This window comes from Phoca vitulina, unplaced genomic scaffold (genome assembly GCF_004348235.1).
Source record: "Phoca vitulina isolate PV1807 unplaced genomic scaffold, GSC_HSeal_1.0 scaffold17, whole genome shotgun sequence".
Lineage (NCBI taxonomy): Eukaryota > Metazoa > Chordata > Mammalia > Carnivora > Phocidae > Phoca > Phoca vitulina.
The window spans coordinates 35,158,336-35,181,524 of NW_022589720.1; the positions used below are offsets into that span (position 1 = coordinate 35,158,336).

Sequence of the window (23,189 nt, forward strand, 5' to 3'; positions counted from 1 at the left end):
ATGGAATATTATGCAGCCATCAAAAGGAATAAGATCTTGCCATTTGCAACGACGTGGATGGAACTGGAGGGTATTATGCTGAGCGAAATAAGTCAAACAGAGAAAGACATGTATCATATGACCTCACTGATATGAGGAATTCTTAATCTCAGGAAACAAACTGAGGGTTGCTGGAGTGGGGGGTGGGGTGGGAGGGATGGGGTGACTGGGTGATGGACACTGGGGAGGGTATGTGTTCTGGTAAGCGCTGTGAATTGTGCAAGACTGTTGAATCTCAGATCTGTACCTCTGAAACAAATAATGCAATATATGTTAAGAAAGAAAAAAGGAAGAAGAAGAATGTAGCAGGAGGGGAAGAATGAAGGGGGGGAAACAGGATAAAATTATTAAATAGAAAGTTTGTCATCAGTCTCAGTGTCTTCACAAGAACTTCAAAATTTTCAGGATGAAAGACTCTGCCCAAGAGTTCCCTTAATTCCCACACTAAGAGTCTTGACTGAACTCTATCATGGCTTCTGTTGGCCCAAGACCATCTCCCTAGAATAACCACAGCCCCCCTCAAATTACCTGCCTGAGAAAACACTGCCAAAATAATTTACTCTTTGTTCCAGCCAAAATATGACTCTAGGCCCCTGACATCTTTTTTCTTGGAGTAGGTACTTTAAAAACTTGCAATTATAAATCCTTTCTCTCCCCTGTGAGATGTAAATATTCTACCAGCCAGAAATATCTCCTCAAGGACCTGGGAGCCATCTCTTTGAAATGGAAACATCCAGAGCTCTCCTGTCTCCCAGTTCCTGGGAGCAAGGGGGTAAACCTAATTATTATGGGTGTCTCACTCCAATTTGCAAAACTTAACTCCCTAAAGATTTAAAAGTTTGTTTCTTCATCAGATAAGCACCAATCAACAAATTCAGATATCCTAATCATATGGATTCCTCCCCCTTAATAAGCTTAGAATTCAGCACTTTTCTTTGGCATACCCCAACATTTAAAAAGGCTCCCACTTTTTTTTGTGGCATCCAGTGAGCTCAGTTTACACTGAGTCTCTCTCCCCAGTTGCAGTTGTCTGAAAAAAATCCATCTTACCACATTTCACAAGTGTCCAGCTTTGTTTCTCTTCAGCTTTTTCTAGACTTTCCTGTCTAGCCAATATCCCTTGCTATAATACTCAGCATTGACTTGACATCTTCAGAAATGTCCTTAAACCTAGAAGTCCCCTAAAATTTCTTTTCTATTGATTTGCTTCTCTAGGGCTTTACTAGCTCTGTACTTCTAAAATATTAATTCACGTGTGGATCACATAGGGATCTTGTTAAAATTTAGACTCCTGCCAGGAGTTATAGGGTAGGGCTCAGGATTCTGTACTTGCTTTCAGACTTCCACATAATACAGATGGTGCAAGTCCATGCACTTTCTTTCAGTAGCAAGGCATAGGGAGACACCTCATTATGTTGCTCTACAGACCCTTTTTGGTCATTGTTGAATGATCAGCTCAATAAAACTCTCTCTGATTATGCTACTTAAACAGCAAATCCTCCCCGATCCGTATTCTTGATACTCCTTTCTCTCTTCTCTACATTGTTTTCCTCCAAAGCTCCTTTCACCATATGAATTATTTTATTTTTATTTATTTGTTATGTATTTCTTCCTAGAATGGTAAAAGCTACATGAAGGCACAGATTTGTGTCCTTCTTTTGTCATATTCACATTGTCTAGAACATGTGTTGACATACCATAGGTGCTCAAGACATGAATTTGATGAATTAATTAGAGTAACCTAGATTATAGGTAGAATTAATGGCTTAGTTTGACTGAACCTCTAAGGTGACATGTATAACAAGAAAATGGAAACAAATGAAACTAAATTCAGTGATTAAGTAGCAGGAATTCCAGGCAACATGGAGAAAATATCATGGATGAAAGGAACAATAGACTTTCTTCAGATGTTACCATCCAGGTGACTTCCCTGGCTGTTCAAGGAATCAGCTTCTATTGGGCAATCTGCAAGATTAACTAATTAATTAATTTTTGCAAAATAATATCCATATGCTTTCTACTTTTAGTCATTTTTAATGACTATATTTTGCATTTCAAATTTTATAAATCTGATGATGGGAAACCTGTAGGAAAATAGACTACACTTTGCTGTTTTTGAATTAATTTAATAATTTTGTTCCTTGCTGTTGCCTCTTCTTACTCACTTTTATTCTTCCTAGCCCCAAATCTTTACTTTTATTGTAAAATGTACTGTCATATCAAAATTCGAGTATCTGTTCAGCAGTGAGTTTACCACAGAGTGCAGCACAAATCCCTGTATGCATCAGCATTTAGGACAATGGTTCTTCACCCTACCAACACCTCCTTTTTTACAACCAATATTTTATAATAGCCCCATTACTCTCCTGAAATGGTAGTCATTGATAGAATCAAATTAAAAAAAATAGTTTGTTATGCCTTACATGTAATATGAATGAAACCTAAAGAAAAAGATATTTTGAGTAAAATAAAAAAAAATGAATGTGTAAATACTAGCACACAGTTATATCAGAACCTTTTTAAAAGATTCTCATTTTCCCCGTACGACCCCACACTCTAGGGATTGGTACCCACAAGACTGGAATTCTACATAAAGAATTCCGCTATTGTGGGGTGCCTGGGTGGCTCAGTCGTTAAGCGTCTGCCTTCAGCTCAGGTCATGATCTCAGGGTCCTGGGATCAAGCTCCGCATTGGGCTCCCTGCTCGGCGGGAAGCCTGCTTCTCCCTCTCCCACTCCCCCTGCTTGTGTTCCCTCTCTCACTGGGTCTCTCTCTGTCAAATAAATAAATAAAATCTTTAAAAAAAAAAAAAAAGAATTCTGCTATTGTAAGTAAATGAGAAGATATGTATCTTTGACAGTATGCAGTTTTGTGTGAATGTGCACAGTATTCGTTGACTTCTTATGTTTAAGTTCTGGAAAATTGTGACAACTTTTCACTCTTGCGGGTGCTCCTGTGGTAGCAGAAACTCCCCATGTACGCCTAGCAATTTCCTTCCTGCTGAGCCTCTCTTTGACTGCCCGTAGGTTTGCTTCTCTCTTGGCTGGAAAGCTGCCTTTGGTTGTTTTTTTAAATTTCTGAATAGGCATCATTATTAGGCCTTTTCATATTTTTAGTTCAGTCCATATCATCCTCTCTCCAAAATAGTCATATTCTTCTGGAAGGGAAGATTTATAGTGATGCTATTGTTAATGTGTTATAGATAAGAAGTCTGTTCTTATCTATATTAGTTCTGAAGCATAAACATAAAAATGTCTCATTTTCCAAAACTTTCCTCCTTCCTATTGTATCCTGTATTTGTATTATCTTGAAACTGAGTTCCTATCACCTGTGGCTTCTCCCTTCCCTTTTGCATTTCTATTGTCATCATAAACTATGTAGTTCTCTCTCATTTTTAAAATACATTATTTAGGAAGATTTTGTGACTTCCTTTGGAATTTTTGCTTAAGGCATACGTTTTAGCTCCATTATACACAAAAGCACATGATTACTTGATAGGATTTGTCATAGTAAATAAGCAGATTACGAAGTACATTGTTAAGAAAGGCCCATAAAATACATTTTTAAAAAGACTGAGGAATCTATAAAACCATGCCAGAAGGAAACTAAGGAGAGAGAATGTGGAACTAAGTGATGGCAAAAATCAGCCCCTTTATAATAAACCAAATTCTGTGTCACATATTCTAAGAAATCTTCATAAACTCTGCAATGTCATATTCCCCTTTGGTCTTTAGCACTAACCCTGTGACATTCCTTGCTATCAAAAGGAATATTTAAAGCTCTTTTCAGATATATATTTGATCTCCTTTGGTGTCATTTCCCCTCTTTCCCTGCATTGTACTTGAATTACTTTTCCAATGTGTATTGTCAGCGAAGCTTGTTTCCTTGTGATTCCAAGGGTTTGTAGGTTCTATGGATCCTGAAAGAATTCCTGATAGATGGGCAGATAGAAGTCTTATTTATGTATAAAAGATTAAGCTAGGACAGTTTAAAAATTGAGATGTGCTGTGCCTTTGTTTTTGGCTGGTGGTCAATCCTCTGAATTTCTCTTGCCTTCCTATCTAAAATAAATGAATAAAACCACTTCTCAAAATTTCCAAAGCCATGGTCTCCTTATATAACATGAGCCCTTGAGTCTGTCAAATACTTTGTATGTAACTCAGGGATGATAGCACCTTTAGAAATGTCACAGTTTCTTGTGCAAGAAACTTATGCACAGTTTCTCTTTGTTTTGGGTTTCTGTTTTTGTTTTTTTCCATCAAAACACATGTGTTTTAAGAAATTTGTGCTTGAGGGGCGCCTGGGTAGCTCAATTGGATGAGCATCTGACTCTTGATTTCAGCTCAGGTCTTGATCTCAGGGTCATGAGTTTGAGCCCCACGTTGGTCTTCACCCTGGGTGTGGAGACTACTTAAAAAAAAAAAGAAAAGAAAAAAGAAATATGTTGTGCTTGAGACCATAGGCAGGAATTCCTTCAGATGAGCTATCACAGACACCTAACATTTTACAGATATGAACTAACTCCTTACGTAGATATAACTGTTGAAGTGACTTAAAAATGCATGCAGGAAAGTTTACCTTTTACTCTCCTACAATGTATGTTACAACTTAAAAGAAAACATATGTCCCAAACCTACTTAGGGCCAGAACTTTTCTGGGACATATTATACTGGCTATTTGGAAAGTAGTTAATATTCATGATAAAATGCTTGAGCAGTTTTCTGACAGACTTTCAAGAAATTAAGATATCTACTGAGAGCGTTTCCTTACCCAACTAATACTCTGATTTATAAAGAGGTTAATGATTTTTAACCAATAATTTTCTAAAAAATGATTGTCAAACCAATCATTTTTTTTCTTACAAAATAGTTTTACCTAGAAGGAATCTTTGCATTGATTTGCTTACTCACAACCCTCTTGTCAAGTTTAAACTAAAACTTTGACATACGTTTGTAGTCAATTTAGTTGAGAAATTGTTTGAACAAACTAGCGAAAGTCTCAAAACTTGCCAACATTCATAGCTTGAAGCAATTAAAATCATGTAAAAGATTTTTGCTAATGTAGCTCATGTGAAGGCAAATAACAACCTAGCTTCAGAAAGACTAAACTTTGTTTAGAGGTACCAGTTTAAGAAGTTATTATCTGAGAGTTTCACACATGGAGAAATTAAGAGTCAATGCCATTTATTCATAGAAATGTAGACTGTCATACGTAAATAATCATCCATTTAAAAATAACTATGCAAAACAAGCCCAAATTGATGGCTTTGATCATTGTTCTTCTGTGAGAGTAAAAATAACTTAGGATAGATATAAAGTTATAAAATGATTAGACCTTTAAAAGTAAAATATCACAGATCTTTAGATTCTTGAGAGTTTGAATTTGGGAAGACATATGTATATATATAGAGAGAGAGAGAGAGAGAGGAGGGGAGAGTGAGAGAGAGAGTGGGAGAGAGAGTCTTTTGGAACATATCTAGAAGGACTTCAGATGCAATTTATGAGCCATGCATAAAAACAATCACATTTTGTTTTTGATTGCAAATAGTGATGCTAAACTACATCATTTGCTGTTAAAGAAAATAGGGCTTCAAATGAGTTTTGGCTAACTCCTAAAATGGGATTTACTATTACTGAGATAAACCACTGTTGAGAATATTCATATCAACTTGCTGTGAGTCCTGAAGGCTGTTCTGAATTGTTGGGGGAGTCAAACATATTTTGATTCATGCAAACATCTCTGGGATATGTGTTTGGCATTTTAAGGTAATTTCTTTGAGGAGGGCAGTAATCACTTGGATCTTTTAATATGTTTGTTAACAAGCCAATATAGTTAATATACTTTGATCCCTGGTATGGAGATGTATGGAGAATGCGCGCTACATAGTGTATACAAACTTTTTCTGTTAAACACTAATTTTCTCAAATGAAATACTTCATTATGTTAGATATCAGAATATCATACTTAGAGCAATTCAGAACTGTACATTTTCAACAGAATTGTAGTATGTTAGGTTGGTAATAGATCTTGGAGAATAGTTAAGCAAACAACTTTTATTTGGAATTGCTTGGAAACTAAGGCCTTGGACAAATACATTACAAGAAACAAATGAGAATACATTCGGCAAACTTCTTTTGAATCTTTCAAACTTTCCTGTGTTATGCTCTTTCTTCTCTCAAAAATAAATCTCCCATATCTGAGTGGTTTTCCCTCATAAATTTAAGAGAAACTAAAAAAATCTTTCAAAAAATATCTTTGCCTCTATGAATCTAAATTTTCTCTGTGGAAAGATAGGATTAGTCTGGTAAAAAAAGACAATTTGTTTCTCTTTTGTAAAATTGCTTCACTATTAAAAGAATGTCTGAATAACTCTGAAACACTTATATTTAATTATGTAAATCTAATGAAAACATAAAATCATCCTTATCTTTCGAACAATTATTATATTTACTCAGACATGTTCAATTAAATAAATAAATACTCTCCTCTGCTCAACTGTTATTACTTAACAGTTTAGGCAAAGCAATTTCCATTTCAACTTCTCATCCCCATTGTCCTGTTCAGCAAAGTCTTTCCTTGGGATCTAGCCCCTCCTCAGGGTTGTGTGGGATTGTAAATAGCAACCCCCCCCATTTGCTGTCACAAATGACTTTTCCTGTCATGTTAGCAAAACACACATTTCAACATGTATCCACCCAACTGGAAATCTTGGTTTCATAGAATTATGAAGATAAGGCATAAAACTGTAAAACCATTGGTCTGATACTAAAAGCACTTTCGAAGGTTTAAAACCAGCATTTCTTGTTCAGTTTCTGCCCTCCTTCAGCCTGAGATATTGGCCGATGGGCCCAATCAGCTGTGCTGGTGAACATCCATACTCAAGCAAAGCATGTTTCCTTTGTCAAGTAAGGTTAATTCTTTGTCCGGCATTTAATACATTACTCTTGGAAACAAATCCAGAACCTTATGGACAGCGCCTTTTAATATTGCCTTTCAATAATTCTCTCAGTGTGATGGGGCAAATCAGGGCAAGACTTCTACCACAGAAACCCTTCAAAGCCCCTTTTGCCCCATCAGAGTCTCAATAGGAAGCAGGGCCAGGACGAAGGAAGCAACTGAAGCAGGGTCATGCAGGCGCAGGGTTGGATCTTGTCTTCATTTAAGATGGTGACATTTATTCATTATCAACTATTACTTTAATTTTGGTGTTTTAAAAGTTGCATTAAAATATTTGCTTTTGTTATTGAGATTTGGGCCACTTCAGATTTTGTGCATGAGGCCTCACCTTTGTTACCCTTGTGCTGGCCTCGCTTAGGGAGACCATCTCCCTATCTGATGGCTCAGTGGCAGAGAGAACATGTTTGAATTTGGGGAAAAGGGAGCAATGATTTCACTGGGAGAGTATTCAAAATTGAAAAGCAGCCAGGTATTACAAAACTGCAAATATTTTCTTCTGAATAACATAATGGAATTACCTTTGTCTTGTGATAGATTTGTGAATATGCCATGAAATTCTTCCTATATAGAAAAGCTCATGTTTTTCATGCCCTGAAGCTATAAAGAAAATGATGATGAACAAAGTGACAAATATTAACAGAAATGTTAATTGCCCCCAGGGAAGGAAGGAATGTGGCATTTGGCCAAAAGCTCCAAAATGGGAGGAGAATATGGGTCTTCTGGCTGGATTTGCTCCTGCATCCTTGATGAATTTAAGTAAGGTAATTTATACTTTCTCTGCTCCCTTTTAAAAGCAAGAGTTCTCTTCATGATTGAATTCATTGTTGGCCGGTTTATAAAAAAATAGATGCCATTTTTAAAAAGGACAGAACCAAAATTGCTTAAGAAAGTCCCTCCCTCCCAGGGCCAGTAGCAGGCATACTTAACCCTGAATACAACAGCAAATTTTCTTTATGCCATCTTATTTTCCTGGAAAGAGGACATATTAAATAAAGTTATAGAACCGAGCTAACAATTTAGTGCATGCAGCCAGTCACACTTGCTTAAATTTTTGACCATTACTTTCAGGACTCAAAATAGCTATTGATGCTCAGCATCCAATTATTCTAAGAGGACTACATTTCTTTTGTATTGCAGAGCATGAGTAATTTTCAAATAGGCCGAACACGTCATAAAATTTTGCTAGGTGCAGTGTAGATGAACAAAATAATCAGACTTGGGTTTTATGGCACAAATTCTAGAAGGATAGAGGCATCAAGGAGATAAATCTTGTGCACACAGCCTAATGTCATAGATTATGAAAGTAAAATTCATAAGAGCAAAGTAGCATAGTAAAATTATAAAATTAACAAATATAAACACTTAAATTTAAGAAGTCATGGGGACTTTTAAAAATAGGCCTGAAAGATGATAGAGATCACTTCTATTTTAAAGTGTAAATAATTCAGGATTTAAAATAATAACATCTAAAGTTTAAAACACATCATATTGTTTAAATTACCCAAGTCCTTTAGGAACTAGCCTAACTTGACTGTATACTTTGTAATGTCCTGCAGATGTTATGCTCACTTAAGTTTATAAATTGCAAAATAACCACCATTTTAAAGTGGGATGGCATCCGTCAGGGAATCATTCACTTATGGAGTGGTCCCTGAGACCCGGAGACAGGCTATTTATTTGATAAATAGAATCTATTGCCATTCCTGCCATTTATCCTTACAGTTTTCAAGAATCCTTCGTTCAATGCAATAAACGCTATGTCAGGCTTTTAGGTCTGATTCAAAATCCACTTGTAAAGGGAGGTTCTATCACTATCAAAAGCCTTTGCAAGGCCGAAGGCTGTCATAAAAGAGGATTGTATAATAAATTGTAAGGTGATTTTTTTCCATCTCTAAATCTAATAGCACAGAAATGACTGTGTTTTGGAATTGGGCAACAACCACATGTTAAGGAGGTACAGAGCAAAGAATAAGTAGACTTCAACTAGTACTATATGGAAGAGGTAAAACACAGGGACAACTGGGAAACCCACATTCTATTTACCTTCCTCGCTACAATCATGGGCTTATCTATAATTAATTTTATAATGACTATCAAGTATAAGCCTACTTGGAGATCTTACGATGTAAAGGTAGAAAGAGGCAAATCTGTACTCATTAATAAAACAAAACATTTGATTAGAGTATACTGATAAAATAAACTATTCATGATGTTAGTTTATTTTCTGTTGAATTTATTAATAATCTTTATATATATTTATATATGTATGGCTTTGAGCAAAGACAAAAGAAATACTCTAATTCGTCCCTGATCATAACAGTTGTTGTAAGAATCAGCTATTCTACTATTTTCCCAGCAGCAGAAAGACCAATCTTTTCAATAATACATTTCTTTCTGTACAGATTAAAACTCCATACTCATGGGCTTAACTATGTACAGAGAAAAGAGGTCACTTTTCAACTAGCAATGGACTTTTATATTACAGGAATGTGAGTCAATTTTTTTTCTTAATCTAAGCATATATATTCATACATATGTATGTATATAATTTACCCTGTACCATTTATTTTTAGTTTAACATATAAACCTTAGTTTTTTGTCCATTCTGTTACAAAGTGAATAAAAATTTTATGGTTGCACTGAAAGACCATGCAATTCAATTTTGCTTATGTTTCTCAATAGTGCTCAAAATAAAAAACCAAAAATTTATATATAAAAATATTTCACTACCAAACCCATTAGTACTATCAAATGTAAACCTTTAATAATTTAAAGGACCAATACATGATCTTAGTAAATTGAAGTTAATTCTCAATATTTTAATAAAATAAAGGAGTTTTGTACTGATATGTAAATGGTCTTGCAGCTTTCCCATAGGTTCTAGGTAGACTGAACAATCCCCTTCTTACACCATTCCTGACATGCCATCAGATGTCACCAGCATGTTAATGACAGCATTACATTGAGTAGCATTGTTGATTACTTCCACACAAGCTGGGATCTGTTAGAAAGGAAACATAACAACTCATTTTGGTATTATAGGTATTATATCCGTGAAAGGCATAACAGGCAGCATGGATCCATTTTAGAGTTTTTGCTTTAGTTTTGTTTTCTGTCCTCAAGTCTGTCTGGAGGCCCTGCCCCATTTAATGTGTGACCTTTGTTAAGTTCTTCTTGAATGTATCGCCAGGGTCAAAGATACCAAAGACCTCCACTTCAGGTCATTCTCTTAACTTGGGTTATTTACAGAAGTCGGTTATTAGGAATCTTCCAATTGTGTTCCAGTCATCCACCACATTTGTGGGATGCATTAGGCACAAATGATTACTAAGGGACTTCTCTGAGAAGCAGCAGATGTTCACAGATCATGGAGAGAAGGAAACAGACAAACAAACAATGCTCACATTCAGTTTGCCCCTTGCTTTCTGTCATCACGTCCATACATTTTCCAGCATGTTCCGAGTAACAAACCTCCTATCTAAGGGCTATGTTAGTCACCACATGCCTTAAGATTTACTAACCATTTTATTACAATATACATAGAACAAAATGTGTGTTCCCAAACAGACATGATGCTATCGTGTATTTAGTTATTTTAAATCAACACCAGGGTAAACTACCAACTACCAACAGTAAAGACACAGAACACACTGGCAACTCCAAATCAAGCTGTGGTTTACAAATCATTATTTAAATAATAGTAATAATAGTAATAATATTAAATGAAAGTGAAAACCTCACTTCTAGACTTAAGTCAGAGATTCAAGTCAGCCTTATAGGAATTTTAAGATAGGCAATTAATGAATGGTTATATTTTTCTAGAAATGAGAAATACTGTAAGCCTCTCCCTACAGTGACTGATCTGAACCTATATATTTTTTTTTCCCCAAAAAGCATGCAGGGACTATTTTCAGATGCTTGGTTATGGCAAGAAGGAAGAAAAGTAATGATTTTTTGGTGTAATACAAGCAATTTGTAGAATTGAGCATACAGTTTTGCATAAAACATTGCAGGTTAAAATAATATTGTAGGTTTCAAGCCATTGCATTACAGTTGAATAACTGTCACAATTAGGTTTTGTAAAATTTCAAACTCTAAGTTTTGAAGTGAAGCAATAAAACTAAATTCTTAAGTGATGACTTTTACCTTCATACAGCACAGAATAGCTATTTTTATTTGGGTTGAAAAAGTTATTTACAACTAACATTGATTGAGTCTTGGTAAAAGTCCGATAACACATGAAGACAAATATCCCCTCAGCTTTCTGAAAGATCAATGAACGTGTTTGAGGTTAGAGATATTCCTAACGGTGGCAATGCTAGTCTCCAACCGTGGCCAAGCATACGGCGTGTTCTGTAACCTAATTCAAAGTTGAAAGCACCAAAATACAATTTGGATCTAGAAAATGGGACTTGCTATTTAATTCTCCATAATTAATGATCAACAATTTAGATGCAGAGACACAGCTAATGAAAGAAGTTTTGGTTGGTGCTATTCAGTAGCTCACTTGAGTTGCCTTTTAAAAATCAGAGTTTTGTTTCCACTGAATCCAAGAACTCTTCCTAAAGTAGAGAAATACATATATCAAAGGAATTCAGTAAAAGTAGGTTAAAAATAAATGATCTTACAACAACATTTTAAATCCTTTAATGATTTAAAGAAAGGAAGACATATAACACTGAATGCTAAACAGGTCTTTTGAACTTCTCTTGGGAATTTAGATAGATATTTAATAGTAGATATATATTTATATATTTTACATTTTGCATGTAGGCCAGAGCTGTCTAAAATATCTCTTCGTAGTAGGCTATAGGAATCTATCAGGAGATAGAATAAAATAAGGTCTGAGAAGATGCTCAGTTTATTAGAGTATTTCTTTCTGCTTTGACAATCAGCAGGGATCATAAATTTGAAGCAAATCGTGGCTTTTCTGCCTCTGGGTCTGTAGTTAAGACGGAGGAAGACTCTCTCGGAAGAGCAGCTGCTGGTGGAGGGGGTGCGGGAGGGGCTCCGCGGTTAGGGGGAATGGCTCCCGAGGACATCTGTCGGAACAGGGTGACTCGCTGGGGGACGGTGCCCCTGCCCCCGGCCTGAAGGCCCGGGCCGTGAACGGCGGTCACGGGCTGAGGGATGGAGGCCAGGGACTCGCCCACAGTGGGATGAGGTCTGGAAATGAGAGTGGAAACCTCATGGGGCAGCGAGGGCTGCGAGGCCGACAGGGGCCTGACTTCTCGGGTCAGGCTGGCGTTGTGGAGCGCCTGCGTGCTCCTGTGCACGTCGTTTTTCGGCGTGGAGCCGCCGGGCGTCTGTGGCTGCGGGGGCGGCTGCGGGGGCTGCGGGGGCGGCTGGAGCTGCTGCTGCGTGAGTGACAGCTGGGAAGCAGTGGGGGAGGCGTAGTGGAAAGTTCGAGTGGCCAGCGGGCTCTGTACGGGAGGGCTGCAGACCGCAGTGGTGTAGGAGCAGGGCGACAGGATGGCGGACGGCTGGGGGGTCTGTGTGCTGGGGCTGGGGGAATGCAGGTTGCTGTGGGACAGACTGGTGGCTGTGTACACCGGCGGAGACTGTGTCCTCATGCGGGAGGTCGGAGTCGTGGTGGAGGAGGTGGAATTCAGGGCTGTCATTTGGGGATAACTGATTGGAGCGATTGCCTGCACCATCTCGCGGTCATGCTTCACGATCTGCTTCAGGATCTCGTTCTCCTGATTGTTGAAGACGCCAGTGTTCAGATCCTTCTGGAACTTTTGCAGAAGAATGGAATTTTTCTTTCCTGTCAGCGAAAGAGAGGGAGCCACTGAGAAAGCCTACAGATGACGGGTGACGAGCCCAGGGGAGAGTGGCTCCTGGAAACAGAAGTACGCCCATGTTTCACAGAAGACGCTTAAAAGCCAAGTACTCACCTTCAGACGCGAACGGAAAGATGGCTCCTGCCCTTCACGCTTCCTGTAGCTCCCCGGGAAATCTTACCTTCTGTGCAAGCCAAGTTGAAAAGTGTGTAATGTGGCAAAAGCCATCTTACAGAAGAAAGGGAGGTATCTGACCTGAGGGCTACTTTGAAGAGTGGGAGAAGAAAGGGCATTTGGATCAGGATGGGCCTGGAATGAAAATTTAAGTTTAAAGCTACTTTTTTTTTTTTTTTTTTTTTTCCAGGAAAGGACAGTAGAACACTTACTATGTGACAGCTACTCTACAAAAGGCTTTAGGTAGACTTAATTTATTTAATCCTCCACCCTTGGAGGTGGATGTGTTTATAAGCCTGTTTCACTCAGAAGGAGAATGGGACAGAGGAAGGTTAGAATAATGCCCAAGAGAGCCTGGTTAATAAGAAACAGGACTGGGGAAGGAAAACAGCAAATATGATTGCAGATTCTTACCAGCGGCATGCATCTGTATCATGTGAGTGCCTTCTAGAAATGCAGTCTCTTAATCCCCCTCCTACTTGCTGACCAAGATGCTGCATCTTACTAAGATCCTCAGGAGATTCTCACGTGCAAATTTGAGGAGCCCTATGGCAAGTCCTTGGCCTCTGACCAGTGCCCTATACCAGTGATCCTCCACCATACATTCATAGTCTTCTCATCTCTGAAGCTTTGAAAAATACTGATTTTCATCTGAACCGTATTAATTAAACCAGAATAACCAGACGTGGGGTCCAGATTTCAGTACTTTAAAAGCATATTTCCTCAGAGGATTTTTATGCACGGCCAGGTGGAGAACCATTTCATAATCTTTCCTTTTCTGAAAGGTCTTTGTGAGGATTAAGGGGCACAGTGTATGGCAGGTTCTCAGCTCCCTCTAGAACCTCAGTAAGCATTACCTTTCCTTCCTGCCATTGTCTTTTGAGTGGTTTGCAGTAAGTAGACATTCTCTGGCAGGATGACAATAGAATCAAAATTAGATCGATGAAAGGGGGAAATTAGTGACTTTTGGTGACATCATTGATAAAATAATCCCCAGATAAATATTGTACCTGAAAAGTGAATCAGCTTGCCATATTGCTAAATGAAGTTAGAGTTAGAAGGACTACTTTTTAATGGAAATATATGTTATAATTTACTTGGATGCTGGAAAACTATCATTTTAAATGACTGCCGAAATAAATGCTTGTCTCTCCTTATAGAACTGTTCTAATTTTCTCAAGAACAAAAGCTCCTATATCTGTAATAAATATAAATGCTTATTTAGCATATTGCCTTAACTAAATATGGTCTTACATGTATAAGCAATAGCCACAGAATGGATAATATTTCTTTGTGATCATGTGAATAGTCAACAGTTTGTAATGTAAATATCTGTGAACTTGTGGAGAAATATTATACTTTTTAATGCACTGTTAGAATTTTATAAGGATCAAAACTGCAAATGCTTGGTGCTTATTAGCAATTGTATTGCCTGCATTATTGATTGCAAACCATTTCATGCAAACTTTCTTATAAAAATTAATTGGAATAAGTTAGACGAGAGTAAAGCTGATCAGATTAACAGAAATTCTCTATTAAAATACCCTGATTTTAACGCTTTCTCTGAAAATGTCTAGCTGGCTTAGGAAAAAAACACATGTGCTCAGAAATTAGTCTCTAGCTCTACCATGAGCACTCACATACCACAAAGAGGTAAATTATTTTCAAATTAAATAAAGATGCTTTCAGGAATACCCACTTTTATGGGCACTGTCTCTCTCAATACTATGTCCTATTACATGTCTAAATTGTCAATGTGAATTTCTAATATGTGTCTTATGTCTAATGATAATGTCCAAATACTACCTTTACTTCTCCTAACCTAATTTCAGAGCCTAATGTACCTGTCATCCCACTCTGTAAAAGGAAAGAAAGACACAGAGTGCGTAAGAAAAGCTGACATAAGACTACATCAATCAGTGATCCTTACCTTTAATAAGAATGAAGCACTTGTTTACTTCCAAGTGATCCCAACCCCATATCCTTTGAGATCACTGATTCCTTCATCCCTCCCTACCAGCTCGCTTCAAGAATATTCATTGTGTACTAGGTACTGTGAATGTAATAGTGAATTAGACATGATCTCTACATTCACAAATCTTAGCATCGTTGGAGCAATTGCAATGATAAAAGCAGTATTGTGATGGAGGAAGTTCCTAGGGGGATGGGAGAACATACCCAGGATACTCAGCCTAGGAGCCAATAGGAGGTCACAGAAGATTTCTACAGGGAAGGGATGTCTAAACCCAGGTTATGAAGATGGAGTAGAGTTAAGCAAGGAAAGAGGGCAGAGCGTGGTAGGGTGGGGAAAGAGGATTTAGGTATAGAAAATGAATGCATACCACCTTCTGACGTCAGAATGTTCCAGCATATCTTGGGAAGCGAATAGCAAGCCAATCTGTTCTAACGTTACTATAGCAATTCTTCAGATCTTTAAACTAGTGTAACTAATAAGGTCTAATTTATATATTCTTCTTGGAGAGCAGAGAAGACTGTAAAATAAGTTGATGTTTACAAAGTAAAGCATCTATGTCGGGCACTTCTAGGAAGGTTTTTCCTGCATGAGTCTGTATTACAAACGTTTCCAGAAGTTTCTACTCAGACAAATAAAATGTACAAGTTTTCAGTTCTCAATATAAAGCTAAAAATGTGAAGTTGATACATAAAATTTTTTTAAACCTTGTAGTAAAATTATTTGGTTTGTAATGTAGACTCATACTATTATATTTTTAGTTCTATTTTAGTGCTACCTAAAATTTTTATCATTGTTTTTTACCTGAAGATTCAAATTGTTTTGGCATCACTGGGGAAATCAGACTGAGCAGCTAGTAAAAATAGAGATGATTAAATAAACCCAGAATACTTAGAAGAGAAAGATAGTAGAAATAGGGCTAGAGCTAACTGCTAGTTCTATGCTAATTAATAGGCAACCTATTATAGCATTTAGGACTTACGATTGCAAACATAGTCCACTAAAGTATAACTAAATTGTACACAAAAAAGGTAGAAAACTGAAGAGAGTACCTATCCGATCTAGTCGGTCAATGGCAACGGTCTCGAAGGCTCGCCTCATCATTGGATATTCCTCCAGGACCTCATTGAAATTGTCCACAGAAAGTGAATAAAGACGACAATATGTATCAGCTCGAACACTGGCAGTGCGGCGGCCCTTGGTCAGCAAGCAGATCTCTATAAATACAAGAAGGGAAGATTTGTTTGGTAGTTTACTTTCAAAGACCACTAAGACCCACAATTTAAAAAAAAAGTCTCATGGTGTGATCAACCAATGATTGGCAGCATTTTCTATTTTATCAGTAAATTCCTTCTGACAAAAATATCCAATTGACAATACTCAACCTTAAAATGATATTTATTGTTAAACAGTTAAAGATTTTAGTTCAAATGGAAAGCTGACACGGAGTTACCTATCCTTCAGCCCTCATTCCAATCCATCTGAAATAACAATAAAAATGTAGAAAAGGGAATCATAAATCCACAATGGAGTTGAATACTGGAAGAAACTGTTATCAGACAAGATTTTTATGAAGTTTGGAAGGCAAAAAGCAGATCATATGATATAGAGAGAAACCAAAGTGAACCCAAACACTGGCCAAGAAAGTCCTATGATCAAGAAAAATTGGACCATAGGTTGTGAGGAATGCATTTCAGGCATGCCTTATGTAGTTCGCATATTCCCAATGAGATTGGTATAGAAAATTACATTCCAAATGCACAGAGAGGCTTTCTATTTCAGTAATTTCTAAGAAAAATTGTTTTTTGAGAATTAGATTTCCAAAATAAACATTTGCAAATTTGGATTCCCTTATTTGCTACTTAAATAAATCTATAAGTGATAATTTTCTATTTCATTTCCCTAAATTTATTAATTCAACTCTATAGATTTTGATTTTTTAAAAAAATTAAAAATATTTTAAAATTTAGTTTCAAGATAACCAATTTGAAAAAAGAAATGGCAGAAATATTTCTGAAATGCACAGTTTCCTAACGTAAGGAAATAAAAGCAAAATAATTATTGAAAGGGGCCTAAATTCACACTCTCCTGAACTTATTTAAGTAAGTTCAGTTCATGTTGATAAACATGGTGAATAAATTACGTGGTGGGCATTATGTATTTGATGTTAGGGCTGGAAATATGAATCAAACAGAATATCTACTTTTGTGTTACTTATATACTGATGATTTTTAAAAAAAGAGTTCATCTTAATTGAGAGTTCATTTAAATGCAATCTGGTAAGAACAATAATACAGACTGTGAGCATTCTGGAAGTATTAAGAAGCACATCTGAACCAATCTGGGAAGATAGCATTTTAGGAAATGCCACTGAAGCAACCACTTATGTTGTTGTTCATGCTGGTAAACATGTAAATTTAATAAGTAATATTGTGGAATGTTCACGTTTGCGTCCATGTGCATGTGTGTGTGTACTGGTGTAGGTAGAAAGATGAATCTGTATTATATTTAAACATAAAGCATATTATCACACCATGGAATTTGCTGGCTACTTTAATCTAAACAATGTGGTAAAAGGAAGTATTTTCAGCACTATCCCCAAATTAAATTCCTGTTGGTCACTAAAGTACTAATGCCATATTATAAATTTATAATTGGCACATTATGGTGAATAAGCTGATGGGAAATGTATTACTGCTAAGTGTTTCTTTCAAATCTGTGCAAGTTGTCATGTAGAATGGTTAGGTTATAAACCTCATGGAAAATAACCAGTAAGATATAACAAAGATCTTAAAAAGTATCCATAGTCTTCAACCCAGAAATTTCACTGGACAATCTAACCTGAGGAATAGTCTATAATTAGAACAATGTTTACACGGTGATACATATTTATTTAAACATCTGAAAATGCGAGAATGTCGTCAAGATTCAACCAAGTACAAGGCCACTGGATGAAATATGTGGCAGTTATGAAAAGTGAAGCTTTTAAAGTCAGTGTGATAATAGTAGAATGGTCATGAAAGCTTAAGTGAGAAAAGAAAGATACAAGATTGTAATTACAGTCTGATAAAAATGATCCTAATGATAATGACATCTACCAATATGCCTTGCTCTGGATGAAAAAATATTCCTTTATGCAGATGTGCATTTTTTTCTTTTTTCAACTTCTCTTTATAGAAATTATTTTTATTTTGTGATGTGCATAACCTTTAATTAAAAACCTTTAGTTATAAAATTAATATCTAAGTGCACAGAATAGGAAATTGAAAAAAGGATATGAGGGAATGCAAACCTGTTAGTAGTGATTACGACAGTAGGGGATTTCCCCAACTTTACCTTCCATTCTTTTTAATATATTTTTGTTTTGGCACTTATATTTTTAATTTCCAAATGCTTTCCATTTTCCTATGTTTATTTCTTTCTCATTATATCCTTCTCTTTCATTATAGATGTAATGTCCACTGTCTCCTGATGGGTGTTAAGAGTCCTGAATGTGAATGAAGCATATATATGCTACAACAGGGACAGGCCTCAGTGTGTTTCACAAACATACATGGAAGAAGCAAGACATGAGTCTACAGATTATATGATTCCATGTATATGAAGTATCCAGAGAAGGCAAATCTATAGAGACAAATTATTGGTTGCTCGGGACAGCGGGTAGGAAAAGAGATTCACAATAAATGGGTACAAAGAATCTTATTGGAGTGATGAAAATGTCCTAAACCTGATTTATGGTGATGGTTTCATAATTTGGTAAATTTAATTAAAAAATTGAATTGTACACTTTACATGGGTGAATTATATATGTAAAATATATTGCAATAAAACTGTGAAAGTGAAAAGAAAAAAGGGCTTTTGTTTTTCTATTTTATATATATCTTAGTCCCCTTCTGTTTTCTGAATTCTTTCTCTTCACTATTTCTGCCTCTGTGTCTAGGTTTTCCTGGAATGTTTAATGGTTTCTTCAGGTAATCCGTTCACATTCTTTCACATTTAAGGATGAAAAATCTGGTGGTGTGGCATAATTTGTTGATGTGGAGTTTCTCTTTAGAGCAAAGAGATAGGCAGTTTGTTCTCTTACTTCCTTAAATGCCAGAATGGGGAAGGCTTTACTCCAGGGTCACTAATAATCTCTCTTAGCCGTTCTCTGCCTTCTTCAACTGCTTTCAAAGAAGAACCTCAGGAGAATAAACGCCTGGTTACAGGCTGCTCTGCAATGTGGAGTGAGGGACGGAGAGTCCTTTGTACCATATGCAGCCTTGGGTAGGTCACCTGTTTTCTCCCTCACTTTTCATTTGGCTCTTTGTAGTCCTAGGGTCTCAGCTGGGAGCCATTCTTGGGTTCTGCCAGGAGATCTGCTCCCTCCCTGGGCACAGTCCTTGATAAATATATATTCCAAGTTCCCTCTACTTTCCCTTCAAGTTTCATCACTAACCACCAGCATACTTAAAACAAATTTTTGGCTTAAACAACTGAAATTTTATGTTATCACAGTTCTGGAGGCAACACAAAATTCTTCAGCCATTATTTCTTGGCACCTCCTCAATAATTTCGTAGTGAGAAACAGAACAAATGAAGGTATATTCACGAGAGGAGTGAAGGTAGACTCACTGGTCAGTGTGAAAATCACTTTAAATAGTCCCTTCTTTTAAAGTCTCTTTGTTTCTTCCATGAATAACAAAATTAACAAATGCCACACATTTAGCAATGAAAAAAGCAAATCTTCTGATCATAAAAGAGTCTTAGATTTCATGAACTGAATTTCTAGATTCAGTATGTGAATGGAGCAGTTGCTTCTCTGTGAATTAATTTTTGATTAATATTAAGTTATTTTGGAGACCTACTTACTGAGGGAAGAGAGTCCTGTGTCAGGTGTTACAGAGTTTTTGTGTACTTACTCTGTGTGTGTGTGTGTGTGTGTGTGTGTATTTGGGTTTGGATAAAAAACAGAAAGAAAACCGTTTTATTCATCTGTATCTCATACTATCCTTTAGGTTCCTAAGAAATTATGTATATATTAGTTTGTCACTACTTTTATTTTCTTGTACTGGATTTTCTAATTGTTTCCTAAAGATTACTTTACCTCCCTCACTGGTTTGAGACATTTTAAAGACAGCAATCATACAGTGACATTATTGTATCCCTCCCAGTGACTGCAACCTTGAGTTTTGAGCCCAGATAAAATTATTTTAAAATGCTTATGAGTACATCAATGATAGTGGATGAACCCAAGGCATTAAGTTCTATTCTTTAAGTTTTAGATAATGTTATATTGGTTCCCCTGTGAGGTATCTCCCTTTTGTAACAGAACTTCCCAAATGATTTATGTACTTGCTCTAAGCAACACAACATGGGTTTTGTGCAATATCTATAATGAAGAAAGTATCTAGAATGTTTGGTAATATTTTCTTCAATGTAGACAATGTCATTTCTCACCAGGTAGAAAGTTAACTTGCTTTTGGGTGCTCAGATCGACCTCACACAAAAAGTAAAATACACAATGAAATAAAATTGAACTCCCAAAGAACAAACTAAGTGCATCTTACAGATGTAAGCTTTTTAAAAGAATATTATGGCATATTTTCTAGACCATGTTGACTGTTCCAATCTTTCTATTTTCTTCTTGTTTACTTACTCTTTGAGAACTAAACTAGGAATTTCCCAGGGGTGCAATCACTGCTTTAACAATTTTAGTGCAAATTTACTTGGAAATAAGTCCCTTTATCTGGACACAAATTTCTAAATTATAATCCAGAGCACAAGTATTTGGGGACTTGACGTACTAATTTTAATTTTGTATGATTCTCCTGTTTTTCTTTACAGGGTAAGTTATTTCACTTATTGAAGAGGAAAACTGATAGTAATGCACCCTATCACAGGCACATTGGAAAACTGTTTTCAATTTCAACATTATAAAGAGGAGTATGTCCCAGGAGATTAAATTTGACTCACTGCTACTATATATATATATATATATTTTTTTTTAATAAACCTTAGGGTATGAGATATATCAACTGCTCCATGCTATTTTTGCTGACATCAGTTAACCTTGATTATAAGCATTTCAGTCTATCTGACATTACTGTCACCTATATAAAGTCATTTTATAAATGGCGTCAAGAATTTTGCAACTCAGAAATATTTCTGTGACCCCTAAAACAGAGTTTAACATTGCAGTAACGCAGGAACTTACCAGGAATTTATGACAGAAATTTGTAAGGTAATATGTTTAACTTGAGTTTCTAGAATTTATAGGAACATCTGTACTTGGTTGCTCATAGTAACCCAAGCAAGAAGCTGCTTCCTTTTTTTGTATCCAATATCATGAAATAAAAGTAATTCTCTGTTCTGTATCAAAATACTAATTTCCTGTAAATTACTTAGGCTCCTAATCCAGTGTCTCATAGTATGTGCAAGAGGAAATAACACTTTTCTTGTTTCCTTTCTATATTTGTATTTGTAATCTTTCTATATTTATACTAGTGAACTAGTAAAATATCACCGCTTACAGCATAGGAGGTGGTAACATCTGGCTTAAATCAATCTGCATATCAAGCTTGGCTGGTAGAAGCACTTGAGATGTCACATAAATTTGAATAGCAATCTAGGGAATTTGGAGTAGAATAGAACATTCAATAGATGTAAATTTGTAGTAGTTGAAATATTTTGAGATATTTCATGGAGCACCTAGGTGGCTCAGTCGGTTAAGTGTCTGCCTTCAGCTCAGGTCATGGTCCCGGGGTCCATGGTCCCAAGCCCCAAACGGGCTGGGCTCTCTGCTAAGGAGGGAACCTGCTTCTCCCTCTCCCTCTGCTGCTCCTCCTGCTTGTACTCTCTCTCTCAAATAAATAAATAAAATCTTAAAAAAAAAGAAATATTTCACATCTTTTATAAGCTTCTGAAACAGATTGGATATAACATATTCATAAAAAATTCAGATATTATAAAAGAAGAGTTATGCATATATATTACAATAGTCTAATAACTAGAATATCCAATTTTGCTTTATTTTCTAAGGATATAACTGATGATTCAGTTCTCACAGACACAGTCACATTTGTACAATCATTAGCACCCTCTATCATGAATCCTATTGTCATTTATATCATCTAAAGTTATTGCTTTGCCAAAAAAATCTTAGCTCTCCCCCATACGTTTGGTCAATTCATCTCTCTTAACGTATAGCAATTAGGGTGATCACCTGTGGCTCTGAATATTGGCCTAGTAGTGGCATTTCAGACGGGTTACGTATGGGCAAAGTTGTTACGAGGATTAACTAAAATAGTGCTTACAAAGTGCCTGGCACAAGCCTAGTACAGAGTGGGCACTCCTGAAACATGGGTCCCTTCCTTTCCCCCTTATGTTCCCTCTCTTCTCGCTGTATTATTTTGACTCTACCTGCTGGAACAAAGGAAAAAATAATGTTTCATATATCAAGTAACTGTTCAAATTTGTGAAATACAATTATCATCTCCCACACCCTCCACCCTCTTGTAAACAATCTGTTCATCAACTAACCATCCCAATTCCTTAGACTTGTCTCAAATGAGATGAGCTCACACCCATGGACACCCTTCTTAATGACCTTTGTGTCTCCACTCTGCTTGATAATCGTGCATCTTAGACCCTATGGCACATTTGCAGACTTACTTGTTTATGTGATTATTTCTCTAAACTAATAGGTCTTTAATGAAAAGTACAACCATCACATTTACAAAACCTACCATAGATTTACTCACATAATATCATTGTGGTTTGAGAAATAAAGAATGAATGAATCAATGAATAAATGAAAAGTAGAAACGATTTACACCAGTGTGCAAATATGTTTCATAAAAAACAGTGCTCACACTTGAGCACAACATTCTAAGTAGCCATATCTTTTTGAGGAGTTTTGACCCTATCCACCAGAAGTTACATTACTCTTATCTTTTATCTGGTTCCTATTGGTTACAAACATGTTTGTGACATGATTGTTTCATTCTGTTGGATGTACAGATGCTTCCATTGAGGTTTATACTTTCCACTTCTAAACCTCTCACCGCTTCCCCTTCCTTATGATGGATATATTTATAAGTTCTACTGTGACTTCTTCAACTGCCTAATGTCTGCATAAAATCTGCTTTACACAATACTACTCATAAACTGTTATCTACTATATATTTATACTACTTGTCTTTTGCAAGTTAAAATACTTGATGGACTATCTCAGTAATTTTCAGGATATCTGTTGGGTAGATAAAGAACAATCACTGATAGCC

The 23,189-nt window shown here is 36.4% G+C and overlaps 1 protein-coding gene across 1 annotated transcript in view; it reads right to left on the reverse strand.

Annotated features, from left to right (window-relative positions):
- Positions 1 to 9,738: 9,738 nt before the first annotated feature.
- The window catches only part of HCN1 (hyperpolarization activated cyclic nucleotide gated potassium channel 1), a 391,500-nt gene continuing 378,049 nt past the window's right edge, over positions 9,739 to 23,189 (reverse strand). The window contains exons 7-8 of the mRNA XM_032415216.1: positions 15,978 to 16,142; positions 9,739 to 12,763 (exon numbers count right to left, since the gene is read on the reverse strand). Coding sequence (XP_032271107.1) covers positions 11,898 to 12,763; positions 15,978 to 16,142 — 1,031 coding nt within the window. The 3' untranslated portion in view covers positions 9,739 to 11,897. The remainder of the gene's footprint in view (positions 12,764 to 15,977; positions 16,143 to 23,189) is intronic.